Source organism: Panicum virgatum, chromosome 4K (assembly GCF_016808335.1).
Source record: "Panicum virgatum strain AP13 chromosome 4K, P.virgatum_v5, whole genome shotgun sequence".
NCBI lineage: Eukaryota > Viridiplantae > Streptophyta > Magnoliopsida > Poales > Poaceae > Panicum > Panicum virgatum.
In genome coordinates this window covers 37,950,242-37,965,609 of record NC_053139.1, presented here as the reverse complement: position 1 = coordinate 37,965,609, position 15,368 = coordinate 37,950,242, and the positions used below count along the sequence as shown (strand labels likewise).

The 15,368-nt window shown below is 50.6% G+C and overlaps 1 protein-coding gene across 2 annotated transcripts; it reads right to left on the bottom strand.

Annotated features, from left to right (window-relative positions):
* Window positions 1-343: 343 nt before the first annotated feature.
* Window positions 344-3,866, bottom strand: LOC120703857 (phospholipase D alpha 2). 2 transcript variants are annotated; one of them, XM_039988048.1, is made up of 3 exons: window positions 3,635-3,866; window positions 1,642-3,550; window positions 376-1,030 (listed from the first exon to the last, which is right to left on the bottom strand). In XM_039988048.1, the coding sequence occupies exons 1-3, from the start codon at window positions 3,740-3,742 to the stop codon at window positions 594-596; spliced, it is 2,454 nt and encodes an 817-aa protein (XP_039843982.1). In that variant the 5' UTR covers window positions 3,743-3,866; the 3' UTR covers window positions 376-593. The 2 variants fall into 2 exon arrangements, with proteins under 2 accessions (XP_039843981.1, XP_039843982.1); XM_039988047.1 differs by having other exon boundaries at window positions 344-1,030; window positions 1,642-3,861.
* Window positions 3,867-15,368: the final 11,502 nt, after the last annotated feature.

Below are 15,368 nucleotides of genomic sequence, written 5' to 3'. Positions count from 1 at the left end.
AAGTTATTTCTGAATGCCCGCCCTATGCTCACAGAATATTTTCCAGACTCAAGCCACACTTTCTTGCGGTATGCAAAAATTACTGACCACAACTTAGGAAAGCTTATGGCAGGAACATCTGCGTCCGACTAGTAATACGAGTGCTAAGAAAACTTTTTACTCAGTGCCAAGAAAAGTTTGGCATGGCACAGGTGTGACTATGTCAACCAGCATGTTTTTAACTTAGTCAAACTCCCCGGTTCATGCGCAGATGAATTGATTACCATTGTGCAATTGACAAGACCTTCCAGAAGGACCAGAATGAAGTCAAAACCTAGCCAACCAAGTCTGAAATCAGAGCAGATAATGCGTCAACTCATGTCGCATTCCTGATCCTTCAGAATTTCAGCACTCTAGAACGCATCATGCAAGGACCAAGAAATGTTCAGACTTCAGATGAGCTGAACAGCCAATTCAGCATTCCACCCAATAAACTTATCACACGGCAACAGAATCTGAATACCTAGCGCTGCTGGAACTATGTCCAGGAGGCAGCAGTGAACAGTTCAGAAGATAGCAATCTTGCACCTCCTAAAGAAAAAGAAAACATTTCTCTAAGTAGTGAGAATAGGAGGCAGGTTCTTAGATTTCATCCCGAGCACTGTCGCCGTTGTGTCGGGGAAGTATTTTGCTCCAGGGAGCTCTGTAACTGCGCCTTCCTTTGTGACGTTAACCGGGTACCTGAGCAGGTGCCCAGGGAGGTCGGCGTCGAGGTTGTCACTGGCGTAGAGGTCCCAGTACTTGTCAGCCATCTCGTTCACCCTCTGAACGCACTTCAGGCTGCCTGGGTTGAGGAAATCATCATGCAGCATGCCAAGGTGCTCATACCACAGAGACATCCGGAAGCCATGGACCTGCCCTCGGGCGACCTGACCTTTGGTGTTCAGGTGGCATGGCTGGTATGCGCCCATGGCGATCTCAGAGTCCCTACCCCCATCCATTGAGCGCTGGTTGATGTTAGCAGATCCAACGATGATGTATTCGTCATCAACTGAAATAGACAAAGGGTGGATTACACATTAGAGACATTGAAACTTGAACCACATGAAACATGTGCTCACTTTGTATTTGTAGCAACTGAAATGAAGACTAGGTGACAATATCAGCAGTCATGTTTCTAATAGCAAGAATGGAACACGGCAGATATGTTTGGTTCTGAACCTCAATTTCTAATAACGAATTCTATAGCTCAAATTTAAGCTGACTTATGCAAGCCCTTTCATTACAGGAGGGTGTTATATGTTAGACAGATTTAACTTGAACCACATGAGAGATGAAACATGTTTTGACAGCGTAGGAAACAAGGCTAGGTCACAATATCAGCAGTCATATTTCTGCCAGCAAGATATACCTGAATTTGAGGTTTTCCAGAAAAATCCCTGTCATAACATGGCACGAGGTGTTCTAAATTGGATAGGCAATTATAAGATACTTCAAATAATGGAACATAAAAATCTGAAACTGCAGATGTTCAAAGAATGCCTGAAGATGTTCAACAGCCGCAAACAATTTCAAGCAACCGAATGAACTTGCAGCAACCTATGAGTAAAATTTCTGTTCTAGATTAAGAATTTATGATCATGCAGTGTGTTTGTGGCATACCTATCATCATCTTGGAGTGAACATAGATCATGAAGCGCCGTGCATTCTGCGCCCCAGCATAATCTGTCCCATCCAATGGACGGCCTGCAGGTTCATACTCGCCACTCAGTTTCACCTCCCTGTTCCCCAAGCAGAAGAATGTAAGGTAATCCCTTGGATTTGCGTAGATCCTCTTCGCCTCAAGCGCAACAGAAATGTCATAGTACATCATCTCCATCGTCCGCCTCTGCCAGTCAAGTATTGCCTGCACGGATCCACCAGCAGGGGGACCTTCTGGCCACATTGGCAGCACAACATAGACCGCAAAATGCTCACCAGCTTCAATCTTGCTCACAATCTTCAGTGAAAGCTCTTTGGGGATCAGATGAAGTGCTTCAATCTCCTCTGGCTTTATGCCGTCGGCTTTCCACCCGAATGAGCTGCCGAGGAAGTACTGGTTCTCGATATAGATGAAGTGCTTGGCCCGGCGTATGGCATGGATGTAGGCATCCTGGATGCTCCTGTCAAGGACATTGTTCTTGCCAGTGACAAGACCAGATTGAGCTGCGCCCTCTGGGGTGTTAGGGAAACCAAAGCACGCGCCGCCATCAATGGACCGGAAGAGTTGCACGTTCCATGTCTCCTGGTCTTCGGGGAACATCACTGGCGATGGCGGTATGATCAGGTCTGCCATAGCTTTGAGGTCGACGAGGAGATCAATGCCACCTCCTTGCTTCCTCCACCGCTGCTCAAAGTTGTAGAGCACATCCCACGCGGCAGGGCCTTCGATCTTGGAGTGGATGTCGTGCCATGGCTCCCTTGGCCCGCCATTTTCAATGGACGCGCCGGCGAGGTTGGGCTGGTGGAAATCCTTGTGGTGCGCCGTGTCCAGAGTCCGGAACAGGGAGTGAAACTGTGTGTCGTAGCGGCCGTCACAGAGGTCGAGGCCACCGACGAAGCTGACGATGCGGCGGCGGTCGCTGCGCTTCGCCGGCATTTCGTGGTCGACGACCACGATCTTCTGGTGGTGGGTGATCATGTAGGCGATCTGCGCGCCCATGACGGCGCTGCTGCCAGCGTCGGGGTTGCGGGGGCAGAGGACGCAGCGCACGTCGGTGCCGCGGAAGTACTCGGCCGTCTCGGCGTCGTGCGTGCTCATGAACCCCCACTTCATGCCGAGGGACTCGACGGAGGTGCGGTCGTCCCACACGAGCATGAGCACGCGCACGCCCTCGCTGGCCTTGCGCTTGAGGAGCTCGCCGAGGGTGGCGTCGCCGCCGGGGCGCGGGCGCGCGCCGTCGCGCAGCAGCGTGATCTCGGTGTACACGGACCACCCGGTGATGTAGATGAGGTGGCGCGCGTTGCTGATGGCGTCGAACACGTCCTCCCAGCACCGGCCAGGCTGGTAGAGGCGGCCGCCGGCGAGGGGGATCCTGGGCGCGAACGCGTCGGGTACGTGCGCGTCCTGGTACAGCGTGACCCTGCACCCGGGCCGCTGCGAGAAGAAGGTGTAGGGCACGCCGGGGTTGCGCGCGCCACCGACGCCGCGGCCCCACCCGCGGGGGTCGGCGGCGACGTCCTGGAACCGGAGGCGCACCCGTATCTTGGGCCCGTGGCGGATCGGCTTCCGGGCGGCGTCGAGGATGTCGAGCCAGCGGTCGACCTCCCGGCCGGCGAGGAGGTCCCGGACGGGGAGGTAGGCGCGGCCGATGAGCGTGGCGCCGATGGGCTGCGCCGCCTTGACGGAGAAGACGACGTCGGCGGCGAAGTGCGCGCAGTAGATGTGGAACGCCTCGTACCAGCGCGGGTTCGCGGGGTCCCCGGCGATGACCCGCGTCCGGCCCACGCGGGCCCGGCCGATGTCCACCGTCGCGTACAGCCGCGTCGCGCCCTGCCCGAGCCCGAGCGAGTCCTCGAACCCCTCCACGAACTGCAAGCAACCGCCTCTACTATGTCGTACCCCGCGGATTGGAAGGAGAAGCAAAGATTCGATTTGGGGCCGATTTTTTTTTACCTTGCGGAAGATGCCGGGGGCGCCGCCGGTGGCGCGGGTGGGGTTGGTGAGGTGGTCGGCCTCGAGGATGGTGGCGTCGAGGGTGCCGTGCAGCAGCAGGTGCGCCATGGCCGCACCTCGGCGCTCCGCCTCCCAGTCTCCCACTCGGCTCGCTTGCGCAGGACAACTTCGCCTTCCACCTTCCAGCAGGACGGAGGAAACCAAGCGCCAATAGGTGGTGAGTGGTGACTGGTGAGAGACAGGGGTGCCTTGTCAGCTCTCGTCAAAAGTGGATGCGCTGGTCCGCGGCCAACCAAAAAAAATCACCGGAAGCGTGGCAAGAAATTAAGGCGGGCGGATTTGGATATGAATCAGAGCAAGAGAATGTGGGGAGAAATTAAGAGAGGAAATTAATTCGGGACGGAGCAGAGGAAGAAAATATTGGAACAAATTAATTTGGACCGTGTTTGGTTGGCAACCCTCAAATTTTTTTCAAAAAAAATAAATATATGTATGGAGTACTAAACGAAGTTTATTTGCGAAATCTTTTTACGGATAGGTGTAACTTTTCGAAACAAATCTAACGAGCCAAATTCCACCATGATTGACTACAGTGATGCTACAGTAACCACGTCTAATTATCCCCTAGTCGAATGGTCAAATGTCTAATTAGCTACAATAACTGCTACAGTACCATGATTGTGGAGTTGGTTTTATAATTAAACTTTATTTAATATCTTTAATTAGTAGTCAAATCACCGAAAGAATTTCAAAATTTTTCGAGAGCCATCCAAACACGGCCTTATGATGATCCGATGAGGAAGAAAGCAATGAGACTGCAACTGCCTGCAGCAGGCAGGGGATGGTCATTGGTCAGGACAGGAAAGGCCAATAGATCCTTTTTTTAGAAAAAAAACAAAGAAAGGGCCGTGTTTGGTTACTGAGAAAATTTTTCGCGCACGTTTTTCGAAAAGAGAATCTCGCATCCATGAAGTACTAAATGAAGTCTATTTGCAAAACCTTTTTCAGAGATGGGTGTAATTTTTCGAGACGAATCTAATGGCGGTAATTAATTCATGATTTGCTACAGTGATGCTACAATGACCTCTACCGCTCTGGACCACTTGCTGGCGTTGCCTGTTTGTGCGATGAAGCCAGAGACCGGGTTTACAAGGGCTGACCTTTACCGCTCCGGACCACACATAGGCGCCATGTTATTACAAGGATGTACTCTCTTAGTCCTATCTAGAGGTAACCTACGGCCGCCTTTTGTAAGGCATGCACATTCCCAACCAGAGTGGAATCGCCACCTTTGAGTTCTCCGCAGTCGTCGGAGTCGAAGGCATCCTGGACGTGCCTGAACTGCATCATCCAGCATCACCTCGGGAGCTCGGGGGCCCTTCCTAGCCTAAGAACTGTCATATGCCTTGGTAGCATGGAGACGAATTCTTTGGCCTTGAATTGGAGTGGCCCAGCCGCCGCCGTCTGCCGCCGGAAGCCAGCCCGATGATTGCTCATCACGAGCTGGGTGCTCATTTGGATGAGCATGGAGCGTAGAGAAGGGCGGTCGTTCGCCGGCTCGACCTTGGTGCTGGCGTTAGGCCCCCGCGCCTGGCGGCGGGATCCTGTCTGCAGCAGCACCAAGAGAGTCTCGGTCCTGGCGAGGGAGGAGACGACGGTAGACTTCCCCCGGGCCACAGCGGTCGGCTCCAGGCTTCATATTGAGGGAAAGCCTTGAGCCGATGCCATGTCGCCGCAGGGGAGTCCTGGTGGTTGCTTGAGAGAAAACCTTGAGCCGACGCGGAGGTGTTGTAGGGTGACGCACAGCGGGCGTCTTCGTTGCGCGCCACTGCGCCGGCTCTGGGGTGTCGCAGTGGCGACGCACAGCAGGCGCCGCTGCCGTGCGCTGCCGCACCGAGGGCACCGCTGCCCCGGCACTATGATATGCGGTGTAGATGCCGCCATGCCTCTCTTCATCTTCTCGTCGCCGTTGCAGAGGATGAGGTCAGCCTCAGAAGTCTGGAGATCTAGCCAACGCTCGAGCCTTCCCCACGGACAGTGCCAAATGTCGTGGGTTTTTAGGGTACCCACAGCCGGGTGGCGGAATGCACCCGCCTAAGCCCCGAGGGGGAGTACTCGGGAAAGCACTAAGCGATTAGGCCGATCTAGCTTGGGGGCAAGAATGCAAGAACACTCGGCTTTAGAGTGGTTCGGGCCGCCGGAGCGTAATACCCTACATCCACTGTGTGATGTATTGCTCTTAGTATGAATGAGTATATCCTCTGCCCAGCCGGGCTTGAGTCCTTCTCTAGCGGGCGTCTCCCTTTTATAGAGCAAGGAGGACGCGTACACAGGCGTTGGACCCCGACAGGTGGGCCCAATCAATGATGTATATTATACTAGATAGATACTAATGGTGGTATAGTGATGGAGAATCTCTTGCCGGATACTCTTCATCGTCTTGTAGACTCTCTGACCGAGGGGGGTCTGCTCCTGTACCATCGGTGAGGCGCCCGTTGAGGTAGTGTAGCTTGCGGCGTAGTCTGTCGAGGCTACCGTGCAGGCGTCATAATGGGCGAAACCGAGCCGTCGTGTCCAACTGGCATTGTAGACTGACATACGCGGCGTGAGCGGCGCCAGCGACTGCACTATGCGGCTTGGTAACACGCGACCAATAGTGCAACCGAGCAAAAACCGCCTCGGGCTCTGCTCCGCCTACCGTATTGAATGCGGCTGGTAGACGAGTCTTCCAGGGGAAGCCTCGCGCTCGCGCGTGTGGCCGCACCCACTGACACATGGCGGCTCCAGACCTGCCTCAGGCAGGGTGTCGGTTCCTCCCTGCTGAGGGGTCCGGATAGTATACGGGGTCCGGGACCCGGCGGGGTCCGGAACTCCCTGGGAGGTCCGGGGCACCCAGCTGTTTTGGCTGAGGGCTATCTCCTCCGGGACATGTGGCGTCACCGGACCCTCCTCAAGCGGGGAGCGGGTCCGAGGCCGTTTGCCGGGAGAGCAGGGCTCCGGACCACAGGGGTCCGGCTGCTCGGCCGTCAGGACGTAGTTAAGGATAACTAAGAGACTCTTGTCCAGACACAGCAAGAGGGGGTATCCCATTCCTGGGGTACCGACAACTTTCATTATCGCTTATGCAGGTAGCAAGCTGCATCAAGAAAGGTCGTTCCAAGATTTTTGCTAGAGAACTTTTTAAAGCTATATCATAATCATTAGGGGATCTATCCCTCCTGTTTCATCAAAAAAAATTAAAGTTAGAGATGTCAGTACTTTGAATATATTTGGTCGACCAATTCTATTATCAAATATATTTAAACTATTTGTCACATATATATTTAAACCACTAAACTTTATCCTACTAATTATGTATCCTGCATAGATTTTAGATCTTCATCTGTATTGCATAGATTTTAGATCTTCATCTGTATTGGACAAACCTTAACACGGCTACTATACAAATGTCATTTAGACTTTAGAGCGCGTTTGGTTGCCGCACCCTGTCAGCACAGCCAAATTGTGGGCTGGCCAAATTTTGGCGCACAGATTGGCCGCCCAAGATTGGCCGGAGAAGGACAGCAAAAATGAACTACTTCCAAAGGGCGCGTTTGCCCATGGCCAATGGCCGATATTGGCCTGGCCGGTGTCGGTGTGGGCTCTGATCCAAACACGCCCCTAGTAGTTGATATCCCTCGCCACTACACTTCATCCAAAGACACCCATCATAGGACAAACTAAATTGCCATACAAAGTAAATATGTCGTAGTCTCGTGAATAATTTCCCGGTAAAGCAAAATTTTGAGCCATATGACAAGGTATGAGCCAACTTAAAATATGAGCCACCATATTTGTTGTACGTTAAGTTGATTTAAGGTTGTGTTGAGGTTATAAGACGTTAATATCGCAAGACCGAACGATGCACTACGGTAATGGAGAGGTCCAGGACCAGGGGAGGCCACTAGAAATCGAAATGGCCACAATGTCACATAATAAGGGCTTGTTCGGTTAATCCCCTCCACAAGAGGATTGGGGGATTGGAGCATATTGAGGGGGATTTTGATTTGTTGTGAATTTAATCCCTTCCAACCCCCTTCAATCCTTTTCAAACTGAACAAACCCTAAAATAACATATAAGCAAGCTTGCATGTTTCAGTCCTTTCTAAAATATTCTTTTGACATAGCACCTTTTGGAGATAATTTATAAGGCTATCCATTGGGAGCCTGTATTGCTTCTTCCGGTACCGATTTAGCGGATGGAGAGCCGCACCGGGTACGCTATCCATCACGCTTAACAAGCGGATGGTTCCGCTCTCCTCTGGCCCTGTTTGTTATGTTCTAAAATTCTAGAATGCATGTTTTTTGAAAAAAAATTCGCATGCATGGAATATTAAATGAAGTATATTTGCAAAATCTTTCCAGGGATGAGTGTAATTTTTCGCGACAAATCTAATGACGGTAATTGATCGACGATTTACTACAGTGATGCTACAATAACCATTTTCTAATCACGCGGGCAAATATCTCATTAAATTCGTCATGGTTCCTAGCGCAGGGGTTCTGAAATTAGTTTTGAAAACTGACTTTGTTTGACACCGTAATTAGTAGTCTAAATGTTGAGTTCTTAGCATTCTAAAAAACCAAACAGGCCTCTGTCTCCAGCGGAGATATAGAGCGTACGATATCCGCCTCCAGCGTCAATGCCGCGCGCGCCCCAACGACCCCTCGCTCGCGCCCGTCCACGCCCTTGCTCCTCCACCGTCGGCATTGCCCACCGCTGTTGCCTCTGTCCCTGCTCTTCCGCCGACGCGCCGAGCCCCGCGTGAAGTCGGACTCCGGATCGTCGTCTGGGCGTCGTCGCTGCCCCTGCCTCGTGCCCAAATCGACCCGCCGCCTGCCCGACCTGCCCGCTGGGGCTCTCTAGCCTGGCCGTCTGGGTCCTGGGGCCGCGCCTCACGTGCCTGGTCTGGTTGGTTGGATCGAGCCCCACCAGTTCCAAATTAATGCGCAGCTTGCCGGATTGAGGTCAACGAGCCCCCAAGTCAATGTGAAGCCCAGCAGATCAAGTGCAAAATTGATGCCAATTCAACACGCGAAGCAACCGTATCGAGCTCCAGATCGATGCGCAAGCGCAACTCGTCCTTTTTTTAAAAAAGGAGATTACTCTGCTTTTCTTGAAAACGAATATAGGTTCAGTACAGAACATGGGGATACCCATTATCAGAGAAAACTACTAGAGACAGCAAACATAAAGATGACACTTAAAACTACACAATATCTGAGACCTCTACATTATCTGGCACAAAGTTATGTAGCCAGGACTTCAGCTTCTCCCCCAGGCTCGCGATCGCCACCTGATCAGCTCCTCCCAGCAACGGCCGCCATTTCTGCATGAAGGCAAAACCAGAGTGGATCACTTCCAAAGGGTTACCAGGAAAGCACCGCTCAATCGCCATTTTGTTCCTAGATCGCCATATGGCCCAAGCGAATCCAGCAAAGATAAACGTTGTCAGATGATTAGTTAATCTAGGGCCACTAGCGACGCTAACGCCCATTAGGTCGCTGAGGTCAGTAGGACATCTTGCCCAGCCAAAGGCGTCCCTGAGGCAGCACCATGCAAACCTCGAAATCGAACATCCAAAGAAAACATGGTTATTAGTCTCTACCTTGCCGCACAGGCAACAATAGGCGCTCCCTTTCCAACCTCTCCTCTTAAGCGAGGTAGCAACCTGCAGCTTGTTGTGCTTTAGTTGCCACAGGAAGATTTTGATCTTTAGTGGTAGCTTAGCCTTCCAAACATTCTCAGCCTCAGGGATGGACACACCCCGGTTTGTTACGAACCTGTATAGAGATTTGGTGGTGAAGGATTTTGAACTGTCCAACACCCAGTAGACCTCATCCCTAGAGTTTTGATCCAGGGCCACGTTCTCCAAGCTGGTCATCAGCTCACCCCAGCTTTCGTGCTCCCTTTGAGATAAACTTCGCCTAAAATTTACACAGCATCCATCCTCGTCCAAGCAGTCCGCAACTAGTATTGTAGGATCATCACAGATTCTAAACAAATCGGGAAATTGAGTCTTTAGTGGAGCCTGTCCCAGCCAAGTGTCCCCCCGGAAAGAGGTGAGAGACCCATCGCACACCTTGTGTATGGCTCCCCATTTAAAGAGATGCTTAACTTTGTGTAGCCCTTGCCAAAACTGCGAGGTGCCTTTGCATATGGAGTTGAAGAAGTTTCCATCAAACATGTATTTAGCTTCCAGAAGCTTGTACCAGGTCTCGTTTCCCCCCTTGGCAATCCTCCATATCCATTTCACCAGTAGGCACTCATTCACTATCTGTGTATTGATAAAGCCAAGACCGCCTTGGTCTATTGGCCTGCTGAGGGTGTCCCATTTAGCCATGTGATATTTGAATTCTTCCTTCGCTCCTTGCTAGAAAAATCTGCCTCTCACCGAGTCCATCCCACTATGAGAGCTTTTCGGGAGGAGGTAGAAACCCATAGTGTAAATACGAAGGCTGGACAGGCAAGCATTAGTTAGGATTAACTTCCCTCCGCGCAACTCGTCCTCTCAACTCTTCTCTCTTTGCATCTCAATCTCTTTCTGTCTCTTGTCTCTGTTTCCCTGCCTGAAATATGGGTCTTGCCAAATTGCAAGCAAACAAAGCAAACGCTATAAGGTTTCTTGCTTTGCTTTGCCAGTCCAGGCAAGATGCGCAGGCTGCGCTCCCGCCACCGCGCACAGGCCGCGCGCGGAGGGAGCAGTGGAGGGGACAGCACGGGGTGGGAGATGGAAGAGAAAGAGGATAGAGAAAGCGGGGGAGGGATTGAGGAAAAATAGAGTATGACTCGTGGACCCCACAAGCTGGTAGTTGGTATAAGACTGTCCGCGGCAGGTTCTTTAACCCACACAGAACTCCGGCCTCCAGTACTGCTATAGTGGAAAAACCTCCGCAGCGGGGGACGGCAAGCACCGCGCTATCGTCCCGGATGGATTCAGGTTCGTTACTTCTAGCGCTCGTAGAGGACGTCCAGCATCCACCGACGTGGCGCGGGCCCGTGTGCCCATTCGTCCACCAGCAGTCCGAGGCGCGAGGAGGTGCAGGTGGCCGCAACGAACCCTGCTCCATCCGCTGGCCAGCAGAATCGCTGCCACCACGCTTGGAGGCGGGGATCCCGCCGCGCACACATCCGTGCTCCTGGCCCGCTCCGCCGGCATCCGCTTGGAGAGGAGGGGCGGGGCTCGTCGGAGAGGAGGGGCACGTGCCGCCGAATCGAATCGAGCCAGGGGGAGACGGGCCACCGTGCCGCCTCCGCCCCGACGAGCTTGAGGCGCTCTGAGCTCGAAGGATGGGGGAGGAGGAGGGAGGACCCGCGCTCGAGGCCACTCCGAGCTCGGGGTGCCGCGGCCAGCGCGCTCGAGGCCACGGCGAGCTCAGGTGGGATGGCCCCGGTCCGCGTCGCCACGAGGCCCACCGCCGTCGGGGGCGGGGCCCACCACGCGCACCATCAACAATGCAGAACTCGTTGGGCTTTGATTATAGGGTAGCTTTTTTTGCGGAAAATTATCTGGTAGGTTAGGATCTTATCATAATTTTTTAATCGTGGAGTTGCTTAACCACTAAGAAACTCGTGTGATTTCAAGTCTGAATTGGGAGCATGCGCCTCTTAATCTCAATCTACCTACACTGTATATTTGATGATTTTGCATCACTCGGGATATATGGGCTGTTGCCTGTTGTATCACTCCTTATTCACCACACCACATCACACGAAATGTGTTTAGATTGACATACATGAATTGGCTAAGAAATGAATTCCGACATATACTTCAATGGAAAAGAGTACTACTGGAAAAAGAAACCCACTTATAGGCAACTCTTGAAGTGTTTGAGGAAAATTCCTCCCAAGCCATTAAATAAGATTGAAACTAGAACTATAGGCACGGCGTTGCCGCGCCATGCTAGATCTGGCCAGCATATATTTTGTAGCCTGTGCCGTTTTCAGTAGCTATTTGGAGTATCAAAGAATTTGTAGCTATCTGGAGCATCAAAGAATTTGAGTGTTGTTTCTTGAGAAGATTATATATATGGATATGCAAGGAAAAGCAGAAGAGGATATAATTAAGGCCCTATTTGGGAGAGCTTTTCTGAAACTTGCTTATAAGCTGAGCAAGCTTATCTGATAAGCCGCGGTATAGAGAATCTGCTGTCCAGAATAAGCAAGGTGTTTGGCCGTCCTGATTATTCCTGGTAGATTATTTGAGCAATTTTTGCGTTTTTTTGAAGTAGTGCTACAAAATACTGAAAATTACAACAATTAATCAACCTTTGAATTTCCACTGCACAAAGTAGTAACAAGATTTCAACTGCACTAATTTCTACAAAGTAGGAAGCGCTGCTTGCTCGCTTGAGGGAGGCGTCGGGGCTTCTCGGGGTCCTCGATGTAGGGAGGAAAGAAGGAGAAGGTGGCGCTGCCTGCTCACTTGAGGGAGGCGCTTGGGCTTCTTCGGGTCCTCGATGCAGGGAGGGCAAAGATGCTTCCTGGCCGCCGGCGCAGCAGGGAGGAGGGCCGGGCGCAGGCGCGCAGCAGAGTGGGGAGGGCGGGCGGGCGTTGCAGGGAGGAGGGGCGGCGTAGGCACGAAAACAGGGAGGATAGGGCGGCCGGCGGCAAGAAGGCATGGCTAGGCCGGTGGCCGGCGCTAGGGAGGAGGGGAGCTAGATGGCCAGATCCGGTCGGGGGTGGGGGAGGGGAGGAACGAGCTGCATTTCGATAAGCAGTGTTGACGAGGATTATTTCGCGGTGGCGTTCCAAATAAGCGACTTGAGAAGCAAGGTGTTTGGCGGGATTTTTTTTGCTTATTCTGCTCATAATCTAAACATAAGCGTTCCCAAACAGGGCCTAAGACAAATGTCTATGGTTGTTGTTCATTACATAAACTTGATTCGTACTGGATGTGCAAAGGGCCATTGGTAAGATACATGTTGCACTTTAATTTTGGTTAAGCATGTGGCAAAACATCTACAGTGCACGAGCATTGAACTTGGTGATAAGTTTCCAGAGCAGCTCTGTAAACTAAGTCAAATTGCACAATGGCTTTGTAAGGATGATATTCCAGTTTCAAAAGTTATCCCTATTCTAATCCTATAAACAATGACACATTTTTTATGGGTTAGACAAATTACGACTAAAGGGCACACTAAAAATTGGAAGAATATTTTCTTATCGGAATTTCCACAAACACCTCTGGTGCATGACTTCTGAACATCCTACAGCTAGAACTCATTGTGAATTTCAAAAGCTAATCGTTTGGGGCATCAACTCTAAACTGGGAAAGGAAAGTAGACTCAAGCCTAGCCTTGTCTGCAAATAAAACTACCTTTGCTTCCTGCAATCAGCAATCGTTCTTGGGGTGTAAAGTGCAGCATGAATCCAATGTCGCAGGCTCGCAGCATTACGCATCAGCATGGATTGCTTGGATAAGTGCAGCATGAATCCAATGTCGCAGGCTCGCAGCATTACGCATCAGCATGGATTGCTTGGATAACCTTTACTCGCAGGTGAGTGGCAGCGAAGGCCCTTTACTCGCATGGATTGCCTGTCAAGAGGAGCAAAGAGAGGAATAGGCAGCGCCAGAAGGTGTGCATGAGGGAGAGGTTGGCCGTGGAGAGCGGGACCGCCTCGACGAGCACTGACCGGCCGGCCGCAATGGCGATTGGTGAGGCGAGGGGCAGCCGGGTAGGCGTCAGCACCCGGCGGTAGGGAGAGGCATCTTGTTCCGTGTGCCGTTGGAGTTTGGGGAGGCCTGTTAAATTCTCTGGAAAGAGGACGGAGAGTGGCTTGTGCGAGTGAACGGTGCGAGATGGAGAAACATTACGATCCAATGGCTAATAATTTGAGATGACGTGGATGAATCAGATGCTAGATTGTGTGGTGCTGATTTCATTCTTTAGAGATTCCATACCTACCGGAAACACTTGTGGCATCTACTCAGCCATAGAATCAATCTTCTTTTATCTTACTTCCACTATCGTGATGTAAGTTTGGTTGAATCGCCGTTCGGATCCACCTGCAGAAAAACTCACTCGAAACTGACAATTTTGCCCTTGTGGAAATGCTAACCAATGTTGACTTCTCTTGACCTTAACCCAAGCTGACCATACCCTATTCCCCACTCGTTGTCACTCTCTCACACTCTCCCCTAGTCCTAGCCGAAACCCTAGATCGGGCAGTGGCGGCGGCCAAATGAATCAAGAAATCCACACGCACTAAAAGGGGAGGTGTAGAACAGGGAAGCAAGCAAGGTGGATTCGCTCGATCTACATCACGCGGACGGCTTGCTTGTTTGAGGAATTGTTAGGCAGCTGATTTGCTTGCGGAATCACAATGGCGGGGCCAGACGGACAAGCTTCGTGGCTTCCAAATGGGTGAGTGTTTCCTTTCCCTTTTCTTCCTCATATGGCAAGAGATTCGAAAGGGTAGATGTTAGGATTCTATAGTTGGTAGAGATTAAATCCATAGAGATGCCTTAATAATAGTTTCGTGTTCATATGTAGGATGGTTCGAAAACAAGAAACAACCTAGAAATGAGGATTATTGGTACAAATACTCGATCTTGCTGGTACAGTTGTAGCATGATTGTAGACTCCGGCACGACAAATTTCAAAGATCTAGTTGCTGAAATTGTGGACAAGTACCCATGTGGCTATGGTGAGGTAGTGAAATTGTTTTACTATTGTGCTCACACCAAATCCAACATCCAAGTCAATTCTAATCAAGACTTAGTTGACATGTTTGCTAAGCATGTCAGTAGCAAGACCTGTTGTGTATCCATTGCTTATCATCTTCCTACTTCTAAGGTTCCGAACATACCACTTTGGGATGCAAAATGTGGTGAATCAGTTGAGAAGAAGAAAGGAGGACAAAAGAAGAAAGTGGCCAAAAAGAAGAAAAATGTGGGAACTCCACATAACCTTGGAGCTCCTGCTATGAATACAAGAAGCAAGGTTCTCGCTTCCTCTTCTGGTCCTGCAATGGGAACTAGGAGCAAGAGAAAGCTTAATGTGTTTTGATCCCTTCAATCGTGCTTATTATTTCGCTATTTTATAATATGGAGATGCTGGGGTTTTGTTGACAAGAACTGTAATATGGTCTAGTTGACAAGTGTTTCATGGCATTGCTTGACTTTGTGTGGATCTTTTAGCCTAGTGAAGTGAACTTATTCAGCTTCTACTTGTGTGTAGGGTGAACTTGATTTGTTACTAATGTTAGCTTGTAGAATGAACCTAAGCTGCTGCATGTGTTTTATTGGTGCTTGTCATATGTTTTCACTGCTGACATTACAAAATGTCGGGCACTACAGTTGAGTGTAACAGAATAGTTAGTGTCTACTCCCTCCATTCTAAATTATTAGTCGTTTTGGCTTTTCTAGATAAATAAATTTTGCTACGAGCCTAGATATAATATGTATCAAGATGCATAGCAAAAACTATGCACCTAGAAAAGCTAAAATGACTAATATTTTGGAACGGAGTGAGTAGTAACATATATAGTGGCACTCTGCCCCTCCCATATTTCTCATGATGTTTGAATATGTTCCATGTACAAGAGGTAAAATGTTTCGCTCAACCTCAAATCTCGCATCGCTTTAGCCGCCTTTGGCAATACCACATGTTGTTTGAATACCAGTTGCAACAATGGTTCCCTAGGACAGAGATTCTACCTACAACTTGCAGCTGCCATACAAGTACGGCT